The sequence below is a fragment of the Peromyscus maniculatus genome, chromosome 1 (genome assembly GCF_049852395.1).
Source record: "Peromyscus maniculatus bairdii isolate BWxNUB_F1_BW_parent chromosome 1, HU_Pman_BW_mat_3.1, whole genome shotgun sequence".
Taxonomy (NCBI): domain Eukaryota; kingdom Metazoa; phylum Chordata; class Mammalia; order Rodentia; family Cricetidae; genus Peromyscus; species Peromyscus maniculatus.
The window spans coordinates 170,859,139-170,879,458 of record NC_134852.1 but is presented as its reverse complement, the minus strand read 5'-3'; the positions used below and the strand labels follow the sequence as shown (position 1 = coordinate 170,879,458).

The 20,320-nt window shown below is 40.3% G+C and overlaps 1 protein-coding gene across 3 annotated transcripts in view; it reads left to right on the top strand.

The window, feature by feature from the left end:
- Positions 1-20,320, top strand: part of Rorb (RAR related orphan receptor B) — a 193,199-nt gene that overhangs the window by 138,949 nt on the left and 33,930 nt on the right. For all 3 annotated transcript variants that reach the window (XM_076561043.1, XM_076561023.1, XM_016003884.3), the window contains 2 exons: positions 1,187-1,328; positions 7,212-7,613. In XM_076561043.1, coding sequence (XP_076417158.1) covers positions 1,187-1,328; positions 7,212-7,613 — 544 coding nt within the window. The remainder of the gene's footprint in view (positions 1-1,186; positions 1,329-7,211; positions 7,614-20,320) is intronic.

The following is a 20,320-nucleotide window of genomic DNA, read 5'->3' as shown; positions in this document are numbered from 1 at the left end:
TTGGAGGTTTTTCACTTCCAAAAGACAAAGCTGAAAGCTATCGTTCCTTGTGTTTCTTTTCAATATTTCTGCTTAGACCATCATTTCACTGATGGAACTTTTCACTTTCATTGGTCTGCTGTAGGCAAACAGTGATTGGGAAAACTGGTTACCTGGGGGGATGAACAGAGAATGGTAACTTCCATGTCTCTGGGGAAAATGCTTATTTTCCTTATTATGTTTTCTTTATAAGGAAACTAAGGGAGGTTGGTATCCAAAGAATTAAAAAATAAAAATAAACCCAGCTACAGACTTCAAGGGGCAGTGTGCAGTCAGTTGTAGCTCTTTTCCACCAGAAAAGTCCAAACCTACCTGAAATAAGAACTCTTATATCCTATAACCAAAAAGCAAGCATTTGTTTGTTGCCTGCTTTATATCGAAGAAGTTGTATTTAGTATTTCTTTGACTCAAAATGTGATTTATGATAAGATGCACCATTGGTTTCAGAAACAATTTTCTGCCCAATGTGATGATACATAATCCCAGCACTAGGAAGGCAGAGGCAGGCAGATCTCTGTGAGTTCAAAGCTGACCTGGTATACAAATCCAGTTCTAGGGCAGCCAGAAATACCAGAGTTCCATGGTGAGGCTTTGCCTCAGAAAAAGAAAAATTAACACTTTCTGGACAATTTGATTTTTTTTTTCAGATTTGGAAAAATACATTTTAGAAGGTGGGGGAAAATGGAGCTGATGCTGAGCCCACACTCCTTGATGCTGTGCCTCCTACCAAAACACACACCCTTAGTTCAAACCCAGGCCCATGTCTCCATCAGACTTTGTCCTCCTTGGTTTAATAGTGACATGTCTCCTTGATGTTCCTTCCCTGTTGTTCCTTTGGGGCAAACCTTTATTCTCTTCAAAGAAATTCTTTCAGTAAATATTGAATGAATGAATGAATGAATGAATGAATGAACGAATGAATGAACAAATGAATGAATGAATGAACAATTGAAGAAAGATACCATCACATGTCCATAAATATGCACATACATTCTGCTCAGAAGCACCTATAAGCTCTCCGAGAAGCAGTTGAAAACTTTTGAAAGGTTAAATTCAGCTATACTTGGGGTGGAAAGTCTATCAGTGTATATGCTAATGTTGCCCTTTCTCTGAGTCTCCTGCCCTCACTTTCTCTCATCCTCCCTAGGGATTCTTCAGGAGGAGCCAGCAGAACAATGCCTCTTACTCCTGCCCAAGGCAGAGAAACTGTTTGATTGACAGGACCAACAGGAACCGCTGCCAGCACTGCCGACTGCAGAAGTGTCTTGCCCTAGGAATGTCCAGAGATGGTAAGCCTCTGCCTTCCTGGTTCTTAGCAGTTTCAAATGGACGCTTGGCTAGAGGCTATTCCAGCCACTGAAAGAGTTTTAACTGTGGGAATTGGGGATATGAAGAAAAGACGACCAGAGCACTGGTCGTGAATTAAGAAGTGAAGCAGGAACATATCAAATGTAGAATTGCCTGGGAAATAATAAAAAGGAAGGTGGGGGTGGGGGAGGGGGGATGCAGAGCAGCCAGCACTATCTAGGTTAAGTGAAGACCAGGTAAGGCTAGATAGTAAATGACTACCTGGCCACATTTTCTGGGAAAGAGGGCTCTTCTGGGATGTGAGATTTTCAGGGCTAAAGTCAGAAAGCCTTAGGTGAGGAGAAGCCATTCATCCACCAGAGCTATCTGATGTACACAGTTACTTAGCGTTTGGGATACCAGGAGCAGAATACACCTTCAAGGAGAATGAGACAGATCATTGGCTGTTCATAAATACCCAGTGAGAGACCTGGGTTATTCTGATCCATGATGAAGAGTGCAAATGCATTCAGGGGTCCTGTATTTCCACTCAGACTATGGAGTGTCTGTGCTTCTCCTCCACACACAACCAATTGCTTGAATTCATGGTACAAGGTGAAAAATTCAAGCATGGTCAATAAATAATTTTGCCTCTTCTTTTTTTCATTCTTAGTCATTCATACACATTCTTATACTATGAACGTTGGCCCCAGCTTTCTTGTAGCCCTATAGTGTGTTATAAATGACCTTGTATCCTGAACAAATCCCACTAGCATCAGGGCTGATGGGGATTTATCTGTCCCAGTAAGTGATGGTAGTATATGGTACTCAATAACCCTAAAGTTCTACAGCTGTGGTTTTTCACCTTGTCTAATCAGGACATGAGAATGAGCAATGCAATATCTCCTACCACTTTTCAATTATCCTTCCCATTTACTGACTCAACAAATCCTGGCACAGTGTTTTAGCAGTAGTATAGGAGCCAGGGTAAGATGTCCTCACATCTCCCTCAGGGATATACTTTGGTACAGGCATTTGCTGTCTGCCACTTATGTCTGCCTCTCACTTCACCACATCAGGTCACTGGAACATCGTGGCTTCTGGTAAATAGATGTCTTATTATTCCCATCATTGACTTCCCATCCTTTGAGTAGGTACCACATATCTTGAATCTTCTCCTTCCTAATGTATTTTCTCTTTGTTTGTTTGTTATTTTGATTGGTTGGTTGCTTATAGTCCAAATCTATTGTCCAGGCTGGCTTAAAACTCACTGTGTAGGCAAGGATGGTCTTCCTGCCTCATCCTCCCAATAGGGATAATAGGCATGTGCCCCTATGCTTGGCTTCTGTTTTTCTATTAACTGGGCTTTACAAATCAATCCTCAGATTGTAGAGAAATGTTTGACATAAATATGAAGATATTGGACCACACCTCCCCAAAAATAAGAAGCCTAATATTTACCAGGCAAAAATCTAGAAGGTGAAAGATTAATTTAATTTATAATATTTAAGTATCAAGTATGTTCCCATAGATGTCATACCCCTATGAAAACACTGGTGATGCCCTGTGTACAGACAAGCTTCACAGGAAAGTGTTTTGTATCCCAAATTGGGTCATGCGACACATATCACTTAATGGTTTAAATTTCAATTCAAAGTCAACATACAGACCTTTAGTCATACTTCTTTGTTGAAAGTGCTCAATAGTCAGTGACATACTACGACAGTGGAAGAAGCATCTAAAGTTTTTCTAAGGACTGGATGATATGAGAGAGAATTTGAAATGAGTGTATTGAATTGGACTTTTACTACAAAGTTTAGATCCCTAAAGGTGATGGCTCATCGCCAATGCTGAAAGAGTTAAACTAGGGCATGTTTCACTAATGGGAAGCAGGTAGAAACCCAGAGACTTGGAGACTTGGAGACAGTAAGACACAACAATTTCCAAATGACCCCAGAGTTACAGGTGATGGGTCCACAGCTGGAGTCCCCAAAAGAACTGTTCAGTTCTCATGCAGCAGGAGTATAACTCTTTGATAGAGCAGTGACTTTTAATTTCTAGTCACCCTGAGAACTTCTGTTCTACTTAGAATCCCACACTGTAAACAAAAGTGATGTGATTTCTGACCCTCCTACATAGAAGTTTTCTTTGCTAGTGTGGGATTGAAATGAGGGTTAAGCATGTATTGTGTATTGATGATGTCATCCTGAGTATTTGTAAATCACATGCAGTGTATACAGAATCATACCAGCTTTCTTAATACATGGCAATTTAACAAGAAACTGTCTCTATACTCAAGCAAATATCATTAGCAGAATAAATCAGGTTTGAGAGAGGCAAATGGTTAAAATATGTGCTGTGCTCACCCTTGAGGGGTAATAAGAAGCATGCAAATACTTAAAAATATAACAGTAGATGGCCTTTGTTAAGGTGGAACTTTGAATACATCGCGGTGTCTGAAGATAATAGCCAGGAAATATTTCTATGTCAGAGAAGTTTAGTAGGTGTATTTTCTTGGTGTACAGTACAGTTTGCCCCGGAGTACATCGCCAGCTTTATTACAGGAGAGGACATAAAACTGAAACACTTTTCTGAAATAAATGGAAAACTTGTCCTGGAGTAGCTTTGTAGTCATTGTCTATAAAGTCTTTGATTTAAGACAAAGCCGGAGAATTCCAAACTCTAGTCTCTTTAAGTTGCCTCTTTCTAGATATTCCAATTGCTCTGTCACCTGACAAGTCAGCCTCGTACAAAAGATGTACATTTTTCTGTCGAATTGTCAGATGATTACAGCAGAGCCCTTGGCAACATACTTTTCCAACATCATTAGCCCTAATTACTAGGACTATAGTTAACAGCACATGGAGGCATGCTTTGGCTGCTGGTCTGTCTGTGACCCTGCTGATGGTGGATGGCCTTGCTTGGGTAATATAGAAGTGGCCTGAATCAGCTTTGCATATCCTATTGTTCAGCAATCTAGTTCAGGCATGTCCTTGCCATGGTGAGGTGCCCAATCAAACAGGCCCTTTTCAGGTCTCTGCTTGCAACAGATTTGTCAATAACCCATTGACCTCTGCAGGTCATGTGACTGGGAGTCCAGGGTTGGGCAGCATGCCTGCACAGAATGAAAGGGAATTGGGAATAGACGTAGAGAACATGAAAGGACCCAGGTAAAAGGAATTGGGGTCATTAATACAATCACTCTGCCTCAAAACACACAGAAATCTAAACTGAGGGTTAAATGGCAAGTGTGTTTAAAAGGCAGTTCTGATCCCAGGGAGAAAACTGGCTCACTCATGATTTTTAATTCCTATGATTTAAACCTGTAAATTTTAATTCAGTAAAATTTAAACCTGTAAAAAATTAATTCCTACAATTTAAACCTATTCTATAAAGTTACTATAAAATTGTAATCTTATGCAATAGACTAAGTTCTTGTATTGAGAAGACTATAGCTGTCTTCTATAAGAGCCATCTGAGCTGACACAAACACAAAGGTCGGCAATAGGGTAGATGAATACCATGTTCTTGGGATGCAGTCCTCCTGAGTCAATGTTTAATATTATTTAATTTCCCTTATAAAAAATGGCATTTTCTGCCAGGCGGTAGTGGCACACACCTTTAATCCCAGCACTCAGGAGGCAGAGCCATACAGATCTCTGTGAGTCTGAGGTCAGCCTGGTCTACAGAGTGAGATCCAGTACAAGCACCAAACTACACAGAGAAACCCTGTCTCAAAAAAAAAATGGCATTTTTCTCTAGAGAACAATATGTAAATTATTTGCCATGACATAATATAAAAGTACAAGGAAAAGTTTCCCTAACCATTCTGTAGCATTCTGCCCATGGCAAGTGGAAATACCACCACACTCCAAAAACAAATTCTGAAAAGTAGAGTCTAATAACAGCTGTGTCTACATAGCAAGTTAAACACAATCCAATGATCTAAACCAATTGGAGACCCAGTAAAAGCAACAACTGAGAGGGAAAAAGAGAGTTTGCTAGTAGTTAATTAGATTGTTTCTCTTCATTGAGAAAAAAACTACAGGATAATTACTACTTTGTCTTCCTACTTAGGCAGCTTTGAAAAGCCAGGGGACAGGAATTTTCTTTTAGAAAGATTAAGGAGTAAAAAGAATGAGGGAGAGATTGTGGGTGTTAAAGTCCAACCAGTCGCAGCCTCAATCTGGCAGCCAAAAAAGGAGAAAACATGCCACTATACCTAGGAGTATCTGAAGACTCCTGTCAGTCTGCACATCCTGTTAATCACATGTCACATTTCCCAGTAATCAGGGCTGGGAAGTGGGGTCTCCATTTTGAACAACCCACACTCAGATAAGATTGGGCAGCATCAGTCCCAATGCAAGGGGAAGATGAATTTGGATGAATGCTGCAGGGAGTGAATGGCAGCATCCTCACAAGTGCAGGCCTCCTCTGTGGACCCTCTGAGCTGGAGAGACTGTAAGCACTTCCTGTGTGGCAGTTTTTAGAAAATAAAAAAACTCCAGCCCTAACAACTGAATCTTGATCTATTTCTACACTCATCTGCCTCCTTTCTACCCCTTCTGAGGTCCTGACATCAACAAACCATGGGGAAACTGGCACCACCACCAAAGAAAAGAAATCATAAACTCAAATGAGCATCTCCAAGACGACCATAGTCCCCATCATTAGCATGAGGTGCAGAATGCAAAATGACTTGAACCAGGCAGCCCAGCACCCAACATGACCACGTGCTAAAAGAGCGGTTGGAGAGAGGTTGGCGGCTTGTGAAAAAGAAGTCGTTATCCCTAGCAGTTCCAAAGGCTGTGCTCCACAAGTCAGGAAGCTGTGCATGGGGGTGAAAGCCTCTTGATATTATTCCCAGACACTCATGGAGCCTCTCCCTCGGTTTCCCTCAAAATGCCTGAGGATTGGGATGCAAGAAATGGGCAAAATAAACCTTAGAGCTGGCATGATATGCAAAGTTGCTCCTGCTGGTCCAGTGCATACAAATGCTGCCATCCAAGGGTTCTGATTATTTGCTCCAAAATCCAAAATGGTGGCAACTGGTGAAGTTTTCACCTCCCTGAATCCTTGTTCTTACCAATAAAATATGTCCCAAATTGAAACAATAGGTTTTTTTCCCCAAGGAGCTGGCAATCCTAATGATAGAGAAGAAAGTCAGTATTGATTATGAAGGCCATTTTAATAGCAGGAAACCTTTACTAGTCTTGTGAGGTATGTTGTTTTGGTTTGCACATGCTATTCACAAATGGGGAGGGGGGGGCAAAATGAATACCTCTTCCAATTTCTTGGCCGTGACAAATAATATACATTTTTATATGTCTTCCTAGGTTACTGTTGCTGTTTGGATATTGAATGTCACCAAAATATATTCACATATTTTAAGGATGGCACTATTGAGAGGTTATAGAACTTTTCAAGGGTGGGGCCTAGAGAGAGGCCTTGGGTCATTAGAGTGTGTCCCTCCGAAGGAAATACTGGGACCTCGGGCCCTTCCTTTTCCTCTCTTTTGCTTGCTTGAGTTGAATTGCTCTACTACACCTTCTCCAACACGGTATCCTGCTGTGCCACTGACACAAAAGCCATTGGTACTGTGAGCCAAAAATAAACCTTTTCTACTTTTAAGTTGATCATCTCAGTTATCAGTTACAGTGGCAGAAATCTGACAATACACATTTCATCACTCTGATGCAAACCAACCCATCCTCCGAATAGAATCTTTCCCTAAAGGTGAAATGTAAATGAGTGAAGCCCTGCCTTGGAACAGTAGGGATTTGTCTATATGATACTGAAGGGACAACTACCCATGTCCCTTGGAGTGAAATGGCTAAAGCTAATAGCAACCACACTGCTGTCTATTTCTCTTCTCTCCATCCCAGCTGTAAAGTTCGGGAGGATGTCCAAGAAGCAGCGGGACAGCCTGTATGCTGAGGTGCAGAAGCACCAGCAGCGGCTGCAGGAGCAGCGGCAGCAGCAGAGCGGAGAGGCAGAGGCCCTGGCCAGGGTGTACAGCAGCAGCATCAGCAACGGCCTCAGCAACCTAAACACCGAGACCGGCGGCACCTACGCCAATGGGCACGTCATTGACTTGCCGAAATCCGAGGGATATTACAACATAGATTCTGGTCAGCCATCTCCCGATCAGTCAGGACTGGACATGACTGGAATCAAACAGATAAAGCAAGAACCTATCTATGACCTCACATCCGTACCCAACTTGTTTACCTATAGCTCTTTCAACAATGGGCAGTTAGCTCCGGGGATAACCATGACTGAGATCGGTAAGTCTTCTTCTGAGTGTGAGTCTTCTCTGATTTTTATTTCTGGAAGGTCTCCCTTGAAGGTGCCTTAGTCCTGTTTAGTACGGTCATCTTCACAGCCCTAAATTAAATTGTCTGAAAACCTGGTTTCTACTGAGAAAATGAAATTGGTTTATACTCTAACAATTGTCACTATCTCCTTGTGCCATAAAAGTTATATTGAATGAAGGAAGAAGGAAGAAATGGAAATATGCTGTCTATAAGGGAAGAACGGATATTCTCGGGTGAATTTGGATTCTTATAGAAGGGAAAATGTTGGTGGGAGAAAGGACATTTCCTAGCTTTCCAAGATAATGCTATTCAAAGGGAAGTGGACACAGTATGGAGTAATACAATGAATGGTTCTCAAAGATTGTTGGTGATACGCCATAAACACAGAGTACCCCAGCTGTCCTCTTTATGAAGGTGCAGCAGGCAGTCCAGAAGATAGCTATGGATTTTGTGAATCTAAATTCAAGAATCTGACATGGAGATTCTGGGGAAAGAGCTCATACACAATGACATAAGTGTAATTCCCAGAATCCCTGTTTTTAAAGACATGGCACCCCACTTACAATCTCAGCACAGAGGAGGTAGACAAGGCAGACTTCTGGGTGTGTCGGCCAGCCAGCCTAGATTGCCTGAGCTCTAGGCCAGAGAGCCTATCTCAAAATAACGAAGTGGGCAGCTCCTGAGAAGCAACAGCCAAGGTTGTCCCACATACATGTCTATACAAATGTGGGCATACACACATGTGCATGTACACACATGAATTCTATATGGGATTCTGAATTGCAGCAATGATGACTATGGTCTTGGAGGCTATGCAGTATACAGTAACAAGTTAATCAGGGACATCTTTCAGCTATAATGACTTTTGACCTCTTAGGGCATAATCTCAGGGGTGCCCCATCTCAGGCAAGCCCTCTTCTGACCTACTGTAATTTTGTTTCACCCTGTTAACCTCAACAGTCTAAGGAATGTTTAATGGGTTAATCTCATTAATGAACTGCCATAAAAATAGCGGCAGACTCTCTTAATACATTTCCCTCCTAGGTAGCAGAGCTACATGTCCACCTCACCATGGGAAAGCTAGAGCAAAAGCAGAAATGACTGCCTCCAGGCTAAGAGATAGGCAACCTGAGTTTGAATCCTGGCTCTGTAGATTACAATGTAGAGCAAGTTCCTTGATCCCAGATCTCTAATCTTTGAAAAGGACAAAGCACAGTTTTAGGTCACGGGGATATCATAAGAAGCACAACATGAGACAGGTGCCCACTAAGTCTCTGCTATACTTTTATAAGCCCTGTGCTTAGTTGCCATCAAATAAGTGCCTAGAGCCCACAACTGTTTTCATTTGAATTTTCTGTGAACATACAAGGAAATCTATGGCTGTGATCTAGGCTGCCTATGGGACATGTGTTTGAGAAAGAAGGAATGCCACACAATGATGAATCTGAGATGTTATTTCCCCTTTCCAGTGGTTCATCATGGGGCAAGAAAATTAGTTGTTGATATCCCAACCAAGAAGCACCAATAGCTGGACTCTGACTAGCCCAACTATATTGCTATCTTTACCCATGTCCTTATTGTATCCGAGATACTTTGTAGACATTTCAATTTCATAAAAGTCTAAAGAGTAAAGAAAAAAGGGTCCTATTTTACTGCAGAAACAGAGGCCTATAGAGGCCTAGCACAGTTCACTGCTTCAAAGGGGTTCATGGTAACTCCCTGACAGCCTGGGGTCCACTTCAGGAAGTCTGATTCCAGGGTCCTGTGCTCACCTATTTAACTGCTGCTTGCTACGTTCACCACTCATAGGGATGCCTTTTGTATACAGAGGCCCCCAATCTTTCCAAAGGAGTGTATCAAAACAAAGTAAGATACCACTTAATATCCAAGTTCTTGAGTGTAGTATTCGTTTGGAACATACATTTAAATCCCAGTGAAAAGAAAGCTGGAAATTATTTAGCCATCTTTGACCTCATACACAAAAGGGAAGTTCTCACAGTTTATTTATGACTCAATAGAAAATATGATAAGTAAGCTGCAGACAAGACCACTGGCTCTGGGTTCCTGTGGACAATCACTTTCCCTTTCTGGCCTTCAGTCTATTTTCTTATGAGCCAATAGAAGAGAGACGGATAACTGCACGTTTCATCAGGGCTTCCTGCAGAGCCACTGACACCCAAAGAGAACTTTTCATAATTATTTCAAGACATCACTAGTCTTTACAGATCTCTACATGTGCTCTAAAATTTCATCAGACTTTAAGGGTGAAATGAGAAGTGTCCTGCAAGTGCTCTCAAATGTAACAGACTCTTAAACCTAAATATTGGCTCTGTTCTGATTTTGCTAAAACAGCAATGCCACCTAGTGGACACAAACCCATTCCATGTGCATGGATCTAGGTGTATGTGGTTACAAGACCACAATAGGGTGATGGATGCCTTGTCTTAATGAGCTATCTAAAACTCACCATCCATGTCGCTACAACACTACAACAGCATCGTTATGTAAGAAGGCAGCAGAAAATGGTTATGTACTTTGGGTCCACAGTCAAGTTGCAATCTTTTACTTGACGTCTATGAGTCATAGAGCTCTATACCTGAAGCAGTAATAGTCATTAGGCTTATGCTTATGTGCTGTGTCAGGGGGATAAATGAGTTGATATTTATAACTTCTGAAGCTATTAATTGCCATTTCTAAGAATTATTGTTATCACAGTAAGATCAACATTGCGATTATTACATAAGATCTCCAGCTATTACAGGGAGCGCAGTCACTTTTTTATTAAGTACCCATTGTATTAAATGATACTCTATCTTTAACTTTTATAGAAGTCTTGGTTTGACAGGTGAATAACTGTATACCCATTGTACAGGAGAAAATATTGAGGCTTAGAGGTCACATTCTTAGTAAAGTCAGAGAACAAATTTGTATCTGAGTCTAAGTGTACTTTCTCCTGTCAAATGACAACCACTCAGAAGCTCATTGGCATTGCTACAGAAAAGCATGCTGGGCACTCGATGCCTGCTGACATCATCCTAGGTGACACTACACGAAGTTCACAGGGCTTTCTGCTGACCTTTTGACTTTATTTGATCATTAGGTATAGGAACCACCTGGTTTGTGGCATGCTGTCACTGAAAAAGTCCTGTACAGACAAAAGACAAAATCTGAGTTAGACACATTTTAAATGAAGTCAAGGCTCTGGCACACTAAGAAATTTGTGAGCATTGCTTGTGGTTACTGGTTCTGACTGCTTCCTCTGGTTTCTGAGAGGGTAAGGGACATGTAGCCCTGCCATTGTGCTGAGATATGTCCTTATGAGTAGATCTTTCTTTTAAACCAAGTTTTAGATAAGCCTGTGTTCAACAAGGTCTCAGAGCTTTTAAATTTTTAGTAAAAATTTATTTATGAACTACAGAATAACATTTGAACAACTGCATAGAAATCAAGTCAATTACATATGTCATCAATATCAGGAGTAGGACCAAACCAGGTCCATCCTTCTCCAGAGATGCCAGAGGAGCTCATACTTCCTGGGATAAGGACTCTGATGATAACAGCTTCTATTTAGAGGGAAATGTGAAAATCTTTACACAAATTTCAGTCAACATAAGGTTCATCCCCTGATTCAGGTCAATTGTGAGGAAGCTTCTTGATGAGGTTAAGGGTCAGAAACAGGAGTTTGTTTTCCAAGGCACAGAGTTAGTAAAGCTTAATTCTAACTTAAACAACTCATTTGGCTATCATTGACTTCCAGGCATGCTTTGAAGAATTTTCTTTTGCAATATTCCAGTCACTGGAAGTAAGCAAAATGTGGTTTCTACCCTCACCATCTAAGTGACAGGTGTCAAAAGAAATCGTGGCAATCCAGAAAAGAATAGACTGGCCATCAGCAGCAAGGCACCAGCCTGGCATGCAGAAGACCCTTAGTTCAATGCCAGCATGCTAAACTAAGTAACTTAATTTTTTAAACTGTCTTGGAATTTAAGTCCTAAGTGATCCTGGACGTGAAGGTCTGGGGGATGGTGAATATCAGTTACACTTCCTATCATGAGACTTTTTTGTTCTCAGAATTTTGAGGCTAAAAAGCAAAATGCAGTTAAGAGAACAGAAACAACAAAGAATATTTCAGAAATATATCCCTGGGCTTTTCAAACTCCCAAGAGAAAAAGAAGCCATGAAATAAGAAGAGGCTGGAAGTCAACCACAAATTAATATTTAGGCCTCAGTATTGACAGGGCTTGGCTGGGTATTTACTTCAACCTGGCATGATGGATGTGTTTTGTCTCTGGGAATAAAATTTTGTGTGGTTGGTGATAGAGAAAGGAAGCTAGGCAAAGGATTCTCAGCAAGTGAGCAGAAAAAATAAAAATGTAACCATTGGCTTTTGCTTACCACCACAGCTCTCCAATGCTCAGGGGATGCTGCAGGGATTGTACTCTCAATAAAGGTCATTTAAGCTGAAAGATGATTGACAAGGTATCTAAAAGGTTCCAGACAAGACAATTCAAGGAACCAAATAACATTTTTTAAAGGTGAAAGAAAGAATGAATATATATGCATAATATGCATATGAATATATATGTATATAGGTCCTTAAATTAGCTGTAATGCTAAGAAGCACAGTGTGCCTTCCATACCTATCACCTGGGTCTGGTATTTTGCTGAGGAATTTCCTTCCAGATATAGACAAGGGAGTGTAGACTCACTGGTCTCATTGTTTCTATATAGTGTTAACATGGATTTATTCTCATATTCCTTTTGTGTTCTATTCATGGAATCTGGAGTTTTAAGTAACAAACACAGAAATAAACCTCATTTTGGATGTGTCTATTACATAACTGAATATGAATAGAGGAGACTACATGAGGAGATGGGCCTAAAGTGACCTAGTCTCTGTAATGTATGGCTTCATGCTGCTAAAGCTACAGAGACATTTGAAGGATATTGCTCAGGGTGCTTTATTTTGCAAAATTTTTTCTACATTTCAAATGTTGACTTTAAGAACTCTGAGTAGATGCTATGGACTTAAAGCAGCTCCTTTTAATGGTATGGAATTTTATAAGTAAGTATTTTGTAACTGCTATTATTTCACTTCCTGTGGGGGCATGATACAGAGAATACAAGCTGCAACTTGAGGAGTACCTATGTCCTCTAGTAGCATCTGTACAAGCACAAGTAATGTTCAATTTTCAGTAACAGTCGACTGGGTCGTAAACTCCATAGGGACTAAATCTAAGAGGAAAGCATTCAAATGTTCTGCAAAAAGGAAAATCCAGTCAGCCTTGATTTATCCTTTTTTGGCTTGAAGGTCTATCTTGTAAACATCTCCTAACCCCCTCTCAAGCTCACTCCAGCCACAGAGTCTGCAGGCATTTAGAGCAATCACAGGTCCGCCTACTATCCATGTGGGCTTGTTCCAAATGTTCAGCTTTATGAGGCTCAGTCTCCCATTCTGAAAAGTAAGGCAACTGGACAAAATGACCTCAGAGGACGGTGGTTTTCTCACCTTCCGGAGAGCTTTGGCAATGCGCACAGACAACCCTTGTTTCAGCCACTACAAGGAGAAGAGCACAGAAGAATGGGAGGAAAGGACCTGTGAGCCACTGTGCAATCCACAGCCGTGCTGAAGAGCACGGCTGTGCCAGTAGCCAGCAAGTCTCTCCTAAGAGCCCAGAAACCCCTCCTCTACGCTTGCACTTGGTGGTGTGACTCTGTCCCGATGTCTACTTAGTTCAAGCATTCTATCTTCTATTAAAAAAAAAAAGAAAAAGAAAAAGAATTCCCTGATCTGGGCTAATCATCCTGATTTGCCACATACTTTTGAGCCGACCATGATTAGAATTTATTCTAACTGGTGAGTGACCATGAATTATTTTAGATGGTGCTTTTTGACAAAGGACTCTGTCGCTGTTTTTAATGGTCAATCAAATCCAACTTTCTAGTATCCTTTAATAAATCCTCCACCAAAGACTACTAATATCACCCAGTGGTGATGCTGAGGTCACCTCCTATCACACTAAGGGCACTGATTTCTCATAATTTGCAAAGAACACAAAGCATTTTGAGAGTAGGGAAGCACTCAGCAAATAAAAAGGTTTGTCTATACTACAATCAACACAAACATACATGCTCAGTTCAAGCACTTATGAACATACACACCTATTTACAGTACACAAATGCTTAAACCACTCTGAATACAGCTTTCTTAACGTGCTAACATTTACTAGTGTAAGGAAATCTTCTAATGCACTTTTTCAATTTTGAGTTATAATTGTGAAAATTTGATCTTCAGTGGAATTCCCCTAGAGATACTATTTTAGGATTAATTTTTTGACTCAGGATTCAAAATTTTATAAGAAGATTCTTAAATCTGCCAGCAAGGAGGAAAAAAGCATTGAGAAGGCATTAGAAAGGCAATTCCATTTTATACACTCAATTTCAAAAGCCATCATAGATATGAAATGTTCTGCTGTAAGGAAAGGGAATGATTTCAGGATGGTCTACCTTGCTCATAGAAAGGGATGTTAGGACCTACAAGGCAACCTCTGAAATGGCTTTTGCTGACAATGCCACATGGAATTGTATTTCCAAGTGTTATCCTGAAGCAAGCCATGTTTTCGCCATACTGCCAGCCTTGACGTTGGCTCTGTCACTGCTTGGGATGCCACAAACTTTGCTCTGTCTTCAAGTATCTGTTTTTGAAAGAGCTAGTTAGAGTGAAAATACCACAGTGGCCATGGAACCAAGAAATGCCTATTGATCATCAGATTGATGAAGGTCAGTAACTTTGGGACCACTAGCCTAGCCCAGGGTTATCTACCAACTAGAAGAGCCTTTATTTCTGTGATGGTTAAGACACAGAGAAACTTATTAAATTAGAAAAAGTTATATTTTGTTTCTTTAATTTGGGATGTAAGCTTCCTTTTGACATGTCCTCAATACTTAGGAGAAACAAATTTATTGTTTAAACTTGAGTCCTGGCTATGAGCCCTAATAAAACCCGTTCTGTAAATAAGGAACTGTTAGTTCCTTTGTAAGCAGGTTATTCTAGAACACTTTGATTGGTTTTGTTCCAGACTACTTAAGAAGCATTTACTTTAGACCACCTAATTAAACAAATTATTTAATCAAGATACTTTTTTAAGATTTAAGTGTTTAAAAATGTAAAAGTGGTCTCCAAAGGTTACCTCTAAATTAGTTTTTTTCTAACAGTCAGAAATGTATTGACTAGACTTCCAAAAATGCAGGAAGAAGGGAAGAGTTGCTTCCGTCTAAATTAACAATCAATCCATGTGTCAACAAAATTCAGATAATAAACATCAATCCTAGTGATGGCCCTGAGCAATTTTTATAATTAGATTTCATCATCTGTGATCCTCTAACCGTCCTCTGGGCAAAATAGGGAGTTGCAGTTCTTAAAGGGGAGTCAGTAAGGATTCTAATAGACTTTGCACTCCATTGTCTGTGTCTGTCATGTCAGAATTCCATGTGCCTTTAAAGCTGGGATCCATTCTCTCCCTTTAGCTCAGTAGGATGCATCTTGCATGAGTCAAACAGAACAAAATGTGCCAATCAGCCTCTCAAATTCCAGTCACTCTGTCTCCCAAAGCCAGAGACAGTGTCACTGTGGCTAAACTCTCCTGTGGATGGAACCAGGACTGTGAGAAATTAATTGATTTTCTCAAAAGCATAAACTAGAAATTGGAAAGGGGTTGTGTTTGACTTCCCATCTTCGAACACAGCTGTCTCAAAACTGGGTAACTGTAGACACTTAAACAGGCTCATCTTTCCCCATTGTTCTGTAGAGGAGGTCTTTTACTTTGAAAGTTAATTTTGAAATGGAATGTTTTCATAATAGATTCTTTCTCAATTTTGTCAACTGTTTCAAGAAAGAAAACTCTAATTTCCCAAAAATTAGACATGCACTGTTGAAATAAAACAAAGGATGCATGATCCAAAACAGCTTTCAACTAGCCGGCAATGAGAAAGCATCCTCTTAGGCAGTTAATCTGTTTTTGTTACTTTTTTGCATTTTGGATGAGCTCAGCTTAAATACAGAGACTTGCACCGGCTCTTGATTCTTCTCAATTTCTTCCCCTCCCACCCTTCATCAAAATGCTATTGTATGTGGTGTGGTCATCCTGAATATTAAGAAAATATTCATAATTCTAGTCATCAGGTCACTCAGTCTTTGTAAGATATTATCATTACTTACATAAATCTGATTTATTCTATTCTTCATTATTTCATATATTTGTGTTTTGTCATACTCTCAGCACTCTATAACTATATAAGTTATAAAAACTATAAAACTGTAACCTCATATTTTGTTAACATATTATTTTCTGAAAACGCTAAGCATCTTTTGGAGCTGGTCTACATAAAGTGAAAAATCAATTTCGCTACTCTCTGATATGAGCTGACAATAGGACTCACATGAAAAGCAAACTAGAAGCTATTCCGACTCACTGGGGAAAGAAATGAAGGCCCGACAATGGGCTACGCCAACAAACAACACATAGGTTATTGTTGCCACCAATTCCCACCGAAAAGAATACAAACCATAAATGCTAACACCACTGTTTCATTAAAGGCAAATAGATCACTAATAGATTGATCATTTAAACTTCGGTGTTACTGGTGTTTTAATTCTATTCATGCTTAAAGGTCATGTGTTCCAAATAGAAATTCAAAGTATTGGAAAGGTCTTAACCGCCATGGGCTCTTCTGACATCATTGTTGATGAGAAACCACTGTACTTGTTCTATTGAACAACAGAAAGGTAGAAAGCATGATTCACTGGCAAAAAGCAAAATGTGCATTTCATTAAGTGCTTCACCTTCCAACCAGCTGATTTAATACTGTATTATAGTTGCTGTCTCAAACTATGGAGAACATTGACATAATGAAACCTAACACAGGGTCTTAAACCTGCCTCCAGAGAGTCCATGGAGATAGCCTGGCATTAATGCAAAGCAAATCCCCAAAGCATTCCACATCTACACTAGCCATATAAACTAAACAAAGTGTTCAGAACTTCTCTAGATCCTTAAGGTAAATTGCAAATTAAAGATCTATCTATTAATCATTTTGATTGAAGCTAAAATATAGTATTTTAGGAAAAATATTTCCAAAAAAAATCTCTTATAGAAGACACCAAATGAGAGTGTAGTTTACTGAGAAGAAACCATCCATTCTCTTGAGGGGGAAAAATGAGAGAGTTGGGAAGTTCAGATGCCACCCTCCAGAGGCATGGAGAGCATCCATGTCGGTCTTCTGTTCTCAGAGCAGTTAGACCGAGGTGCTCTTGGTAATAACACTAATAGCAGCAGTTTTTAGAGATACGCTCAACTCTCCACACTCCCAGAACGTGAGATCCTAATGAAACCACCTGTGGGATGCGGGACCCACGGCTGAGACAGTGTAGCCTTTGGAGAGCACCATTTGCTGAAATGTCTAGTGAGAGCTAAAATAAGCCACTTTGGTGAAGAAAAAAAAAAAACCTGCTGAGTGGTTGGAATCAGAGCTGCAGAAGGTCATTTGCTATTTTAGGAGCTGCAAGCTGGTCCCCGTTTTGTAACATCACAGCTACAAACATGAAATTGTCACCTTGCCTGTCAGTTTTCTTTCCTGCTGAAGCAGAGGTGGCCTGCTTCCCATTGAACCTGGCAACGGGTGGTTTGTTTCTAAACTTTGCTTTGTCGTTGAATTGGTATGCAAGGAAAGTTGGTTTCCATACATTTCTGTAATTTTGCTTCCAAATATTGTTCAGACATCTTTTTATGTCACCCGGCATAACTGACCTTTAAAACTCCATCTACTTATGTAAACTCCCCCCCATCTCAACCATACATACCATGTTGAAAGGGCCTTAAAGGGGGGTTCCTTTTCCACTTTGACCCACTGGATGCATTACAATGAGAAGTACAAGAAGTGTGGAAGTCAGAGAGCAATCGAGAGAGACAGAGACACAGGGGGGAAGAGAGACAGAGAGAGAGACACGGTGAAACAAAGACATAGACGGAGACAGAAAGAGAGACTTAGGATTATTTAGGCCCAGACCATCTGGAGATAGAGGAAGGAGGTTAACTCAAGCCCCAGGCTTCCATAATTATTGCATACACTACAGAGAATTACCACCAATTTTATTCCATTTTCCCCTTCAAAAATTTAATTTCTCTCTTCTCATTGCCCACATCATAAGTGAGTTAAGATTACCCTTAAGACTTTTGGGGAAGTGTGACAACTTAGCGATATTGTTTTATATCTTTTCACCAAAAAATGATAGTTTTCATAGATTGTTATCTCATGTGAATTACCCATTGTAATTTTTTTGTCTCATTTAGTTAATTCATTTACAAATTTACAAGTTCTATTAACTAATTTTAAAACATAGATTCCAGTAAGCTTCCCCTTAAGAAAACATCAGAACTACAATATAAATCTAAGTGTAATTTTACTGAAAGGGGGGGAAATGTATGTTTATCCATATGGGAACATACATGGATGGCACAGAGAGATGTTTTTCATGAAGTTAATAAATACAAAATAAGGAGCATGGACTTACTATTAGCCTTAATCACACATGCAGTTTCCCTGACCTGCACCAGAATTAGCACTGTCCCCCCTCATAATTGAGAGCAGAATACAGAACTGAGCATAATATTTTGTGTTTCTCACTCTTCAACATCATTTTAATAGCAATTAAAGCAGCCTTCAGACTCTCGGTGAACTGAGCAACCTCTGCTTTATACTGAGCATGTGTTCAGGGTCTTCACAGGGTCGTTGTAACTGTGTTGACCTTAGAAGTCCCTCTCCCAGCATTGATGAATCACCTTCCTCCCTCTTCCTGATCTCAGAAAGCATACAGTCCAAGTGCACCACCTCTAGACACGGCAGAGTTTGTCATATTCCTGTTGAACTCATTATCCCAGCACAGCTCATGCCAACTCCTCTTTCAACATGGACCATCTTCATCCCAAGCTAGTTAAAGAAACCAATAAAAGCCAACTGCTGAGAAGTAGCTGCAATCCAAGTCAGGGTATGAGATGAAGGGTGTGTGATTGCCCAGTAAGATCCCATCTCCTCTGTTCTTTCTCCTCAGCCTCCTTTGTCTGGACTTTCTCATGTGGCTGGTCCCTGGAGGGGACTGCATCTGCTATTACCTGTTCTCTTTTTCCAGGCAGGGACTCTTGAAGCTCCTTTGGCTCGCAGCAGGAACTCAGCATACTGCACTCACTGTCTCTCCTTTGTCCTTTCTTTTTAAGTCCTTTTCACAACTGCAGACTCTCAGTCCAAGAAAACTGTCTTGCTCTGATGTTCAAGCATCTTTGTAAGGGACAGAATGAGCCCTCTGGCCATGCTCTTTTAAAACCAGGAATAGCTTTGCCCTGTGCTTTACTGACCTGAGCCCTGGAAGGACCAAGTTAGTTTTTACACACAGCTATCCCACACACTGCAGTGGCTGCCTTCATTGCCATGTATGAGCCTTATGTTGAAAAGACATTTGACTTATTTCCTACCACAAGGATGTGGGAAATTATAGTACATTGATAATGCTCACTTCTCTTCATTCTAAATGCTTAGGCTTAAAGGTTATCAAACAAAAGATCAACCTTAGCTTTATCAAATCTTTGTGAAACAAGGGAAGGGATGGAAGAGTGTTTTTGGGTGGATATTTGATAGAAGATGATGGATGTATGGAAGTACGGATGTATGGACATTGTCAAACCTATGTATAATAAGTCAGCGACAGTTAAGTTCCTGCTATTTTTGATGTCCCAGTTTTGTTACCATGTCTTCTAGCCCTGTTTATTTTCTTTCAGAATTCTCTCGCATCCAAACCTACTAGCCCTTGTCTGTCATGACCTGTCCACAGCAACTTGTATCTCACCTAAATTTTCACAACAACCTGAATCCACTCACACACTCACTAATACACTTCCTTCTCTTTGCCACAGCTAAGATCACCTTTCTGGAACAAAACTCTAATCATGTCACTCCCCTCCTTCACAGCGCCCTCTGACTCCCCAGTGTGAAAAGGTCAAGTCTACAATCCTAGGAGAAGCCATGCCTGGACCTTCCTACTCAGCTCGTCAGGGTTCAGTCCCTGCCCTCATACGGCCTCGTTTCTCCCTATCTCCTCCACACACTCACTGTCTCCAACACTGGACCGTCTGACAGAAGAGATGGAAGTGATTCCAGAATAGCTTTTACAACACTCTGTAAACAAGTCCAGAGTTGTTCACTCTTTCTGAACCTTGTCTCTGCAGTAATAAAATTTTAAAAAAAAAAAGTTGATGATAAAGAATTAAAGATTGTACAGGTGTGGTGGATAACATCTGAAATGACCTAACTTAGTGCACACCTCTAGCTCTACCTTCTTAATATTGTTCCTTCTACCTGCAGCACATCTTATTCTCTTGCATGTCACAAGCCAGTACTCATCCTTCCGATTGCATGTTACCTTCTTTCTCCCCGACATAGAACTGAGTACTTTCTCCTTGAGGAGCCTCCAATAACTAAGGGCATTTATTTCATCATACTATAATACTATTATTAATTCTAAAAGATAAAAATCAATGTTTTTTAGTCTATATCTTGACCTGATACATAACAGTTGCCTTTTTATATTTTTAAAAAAAAGTATTTGTTAAGTAAATACATAATATTGT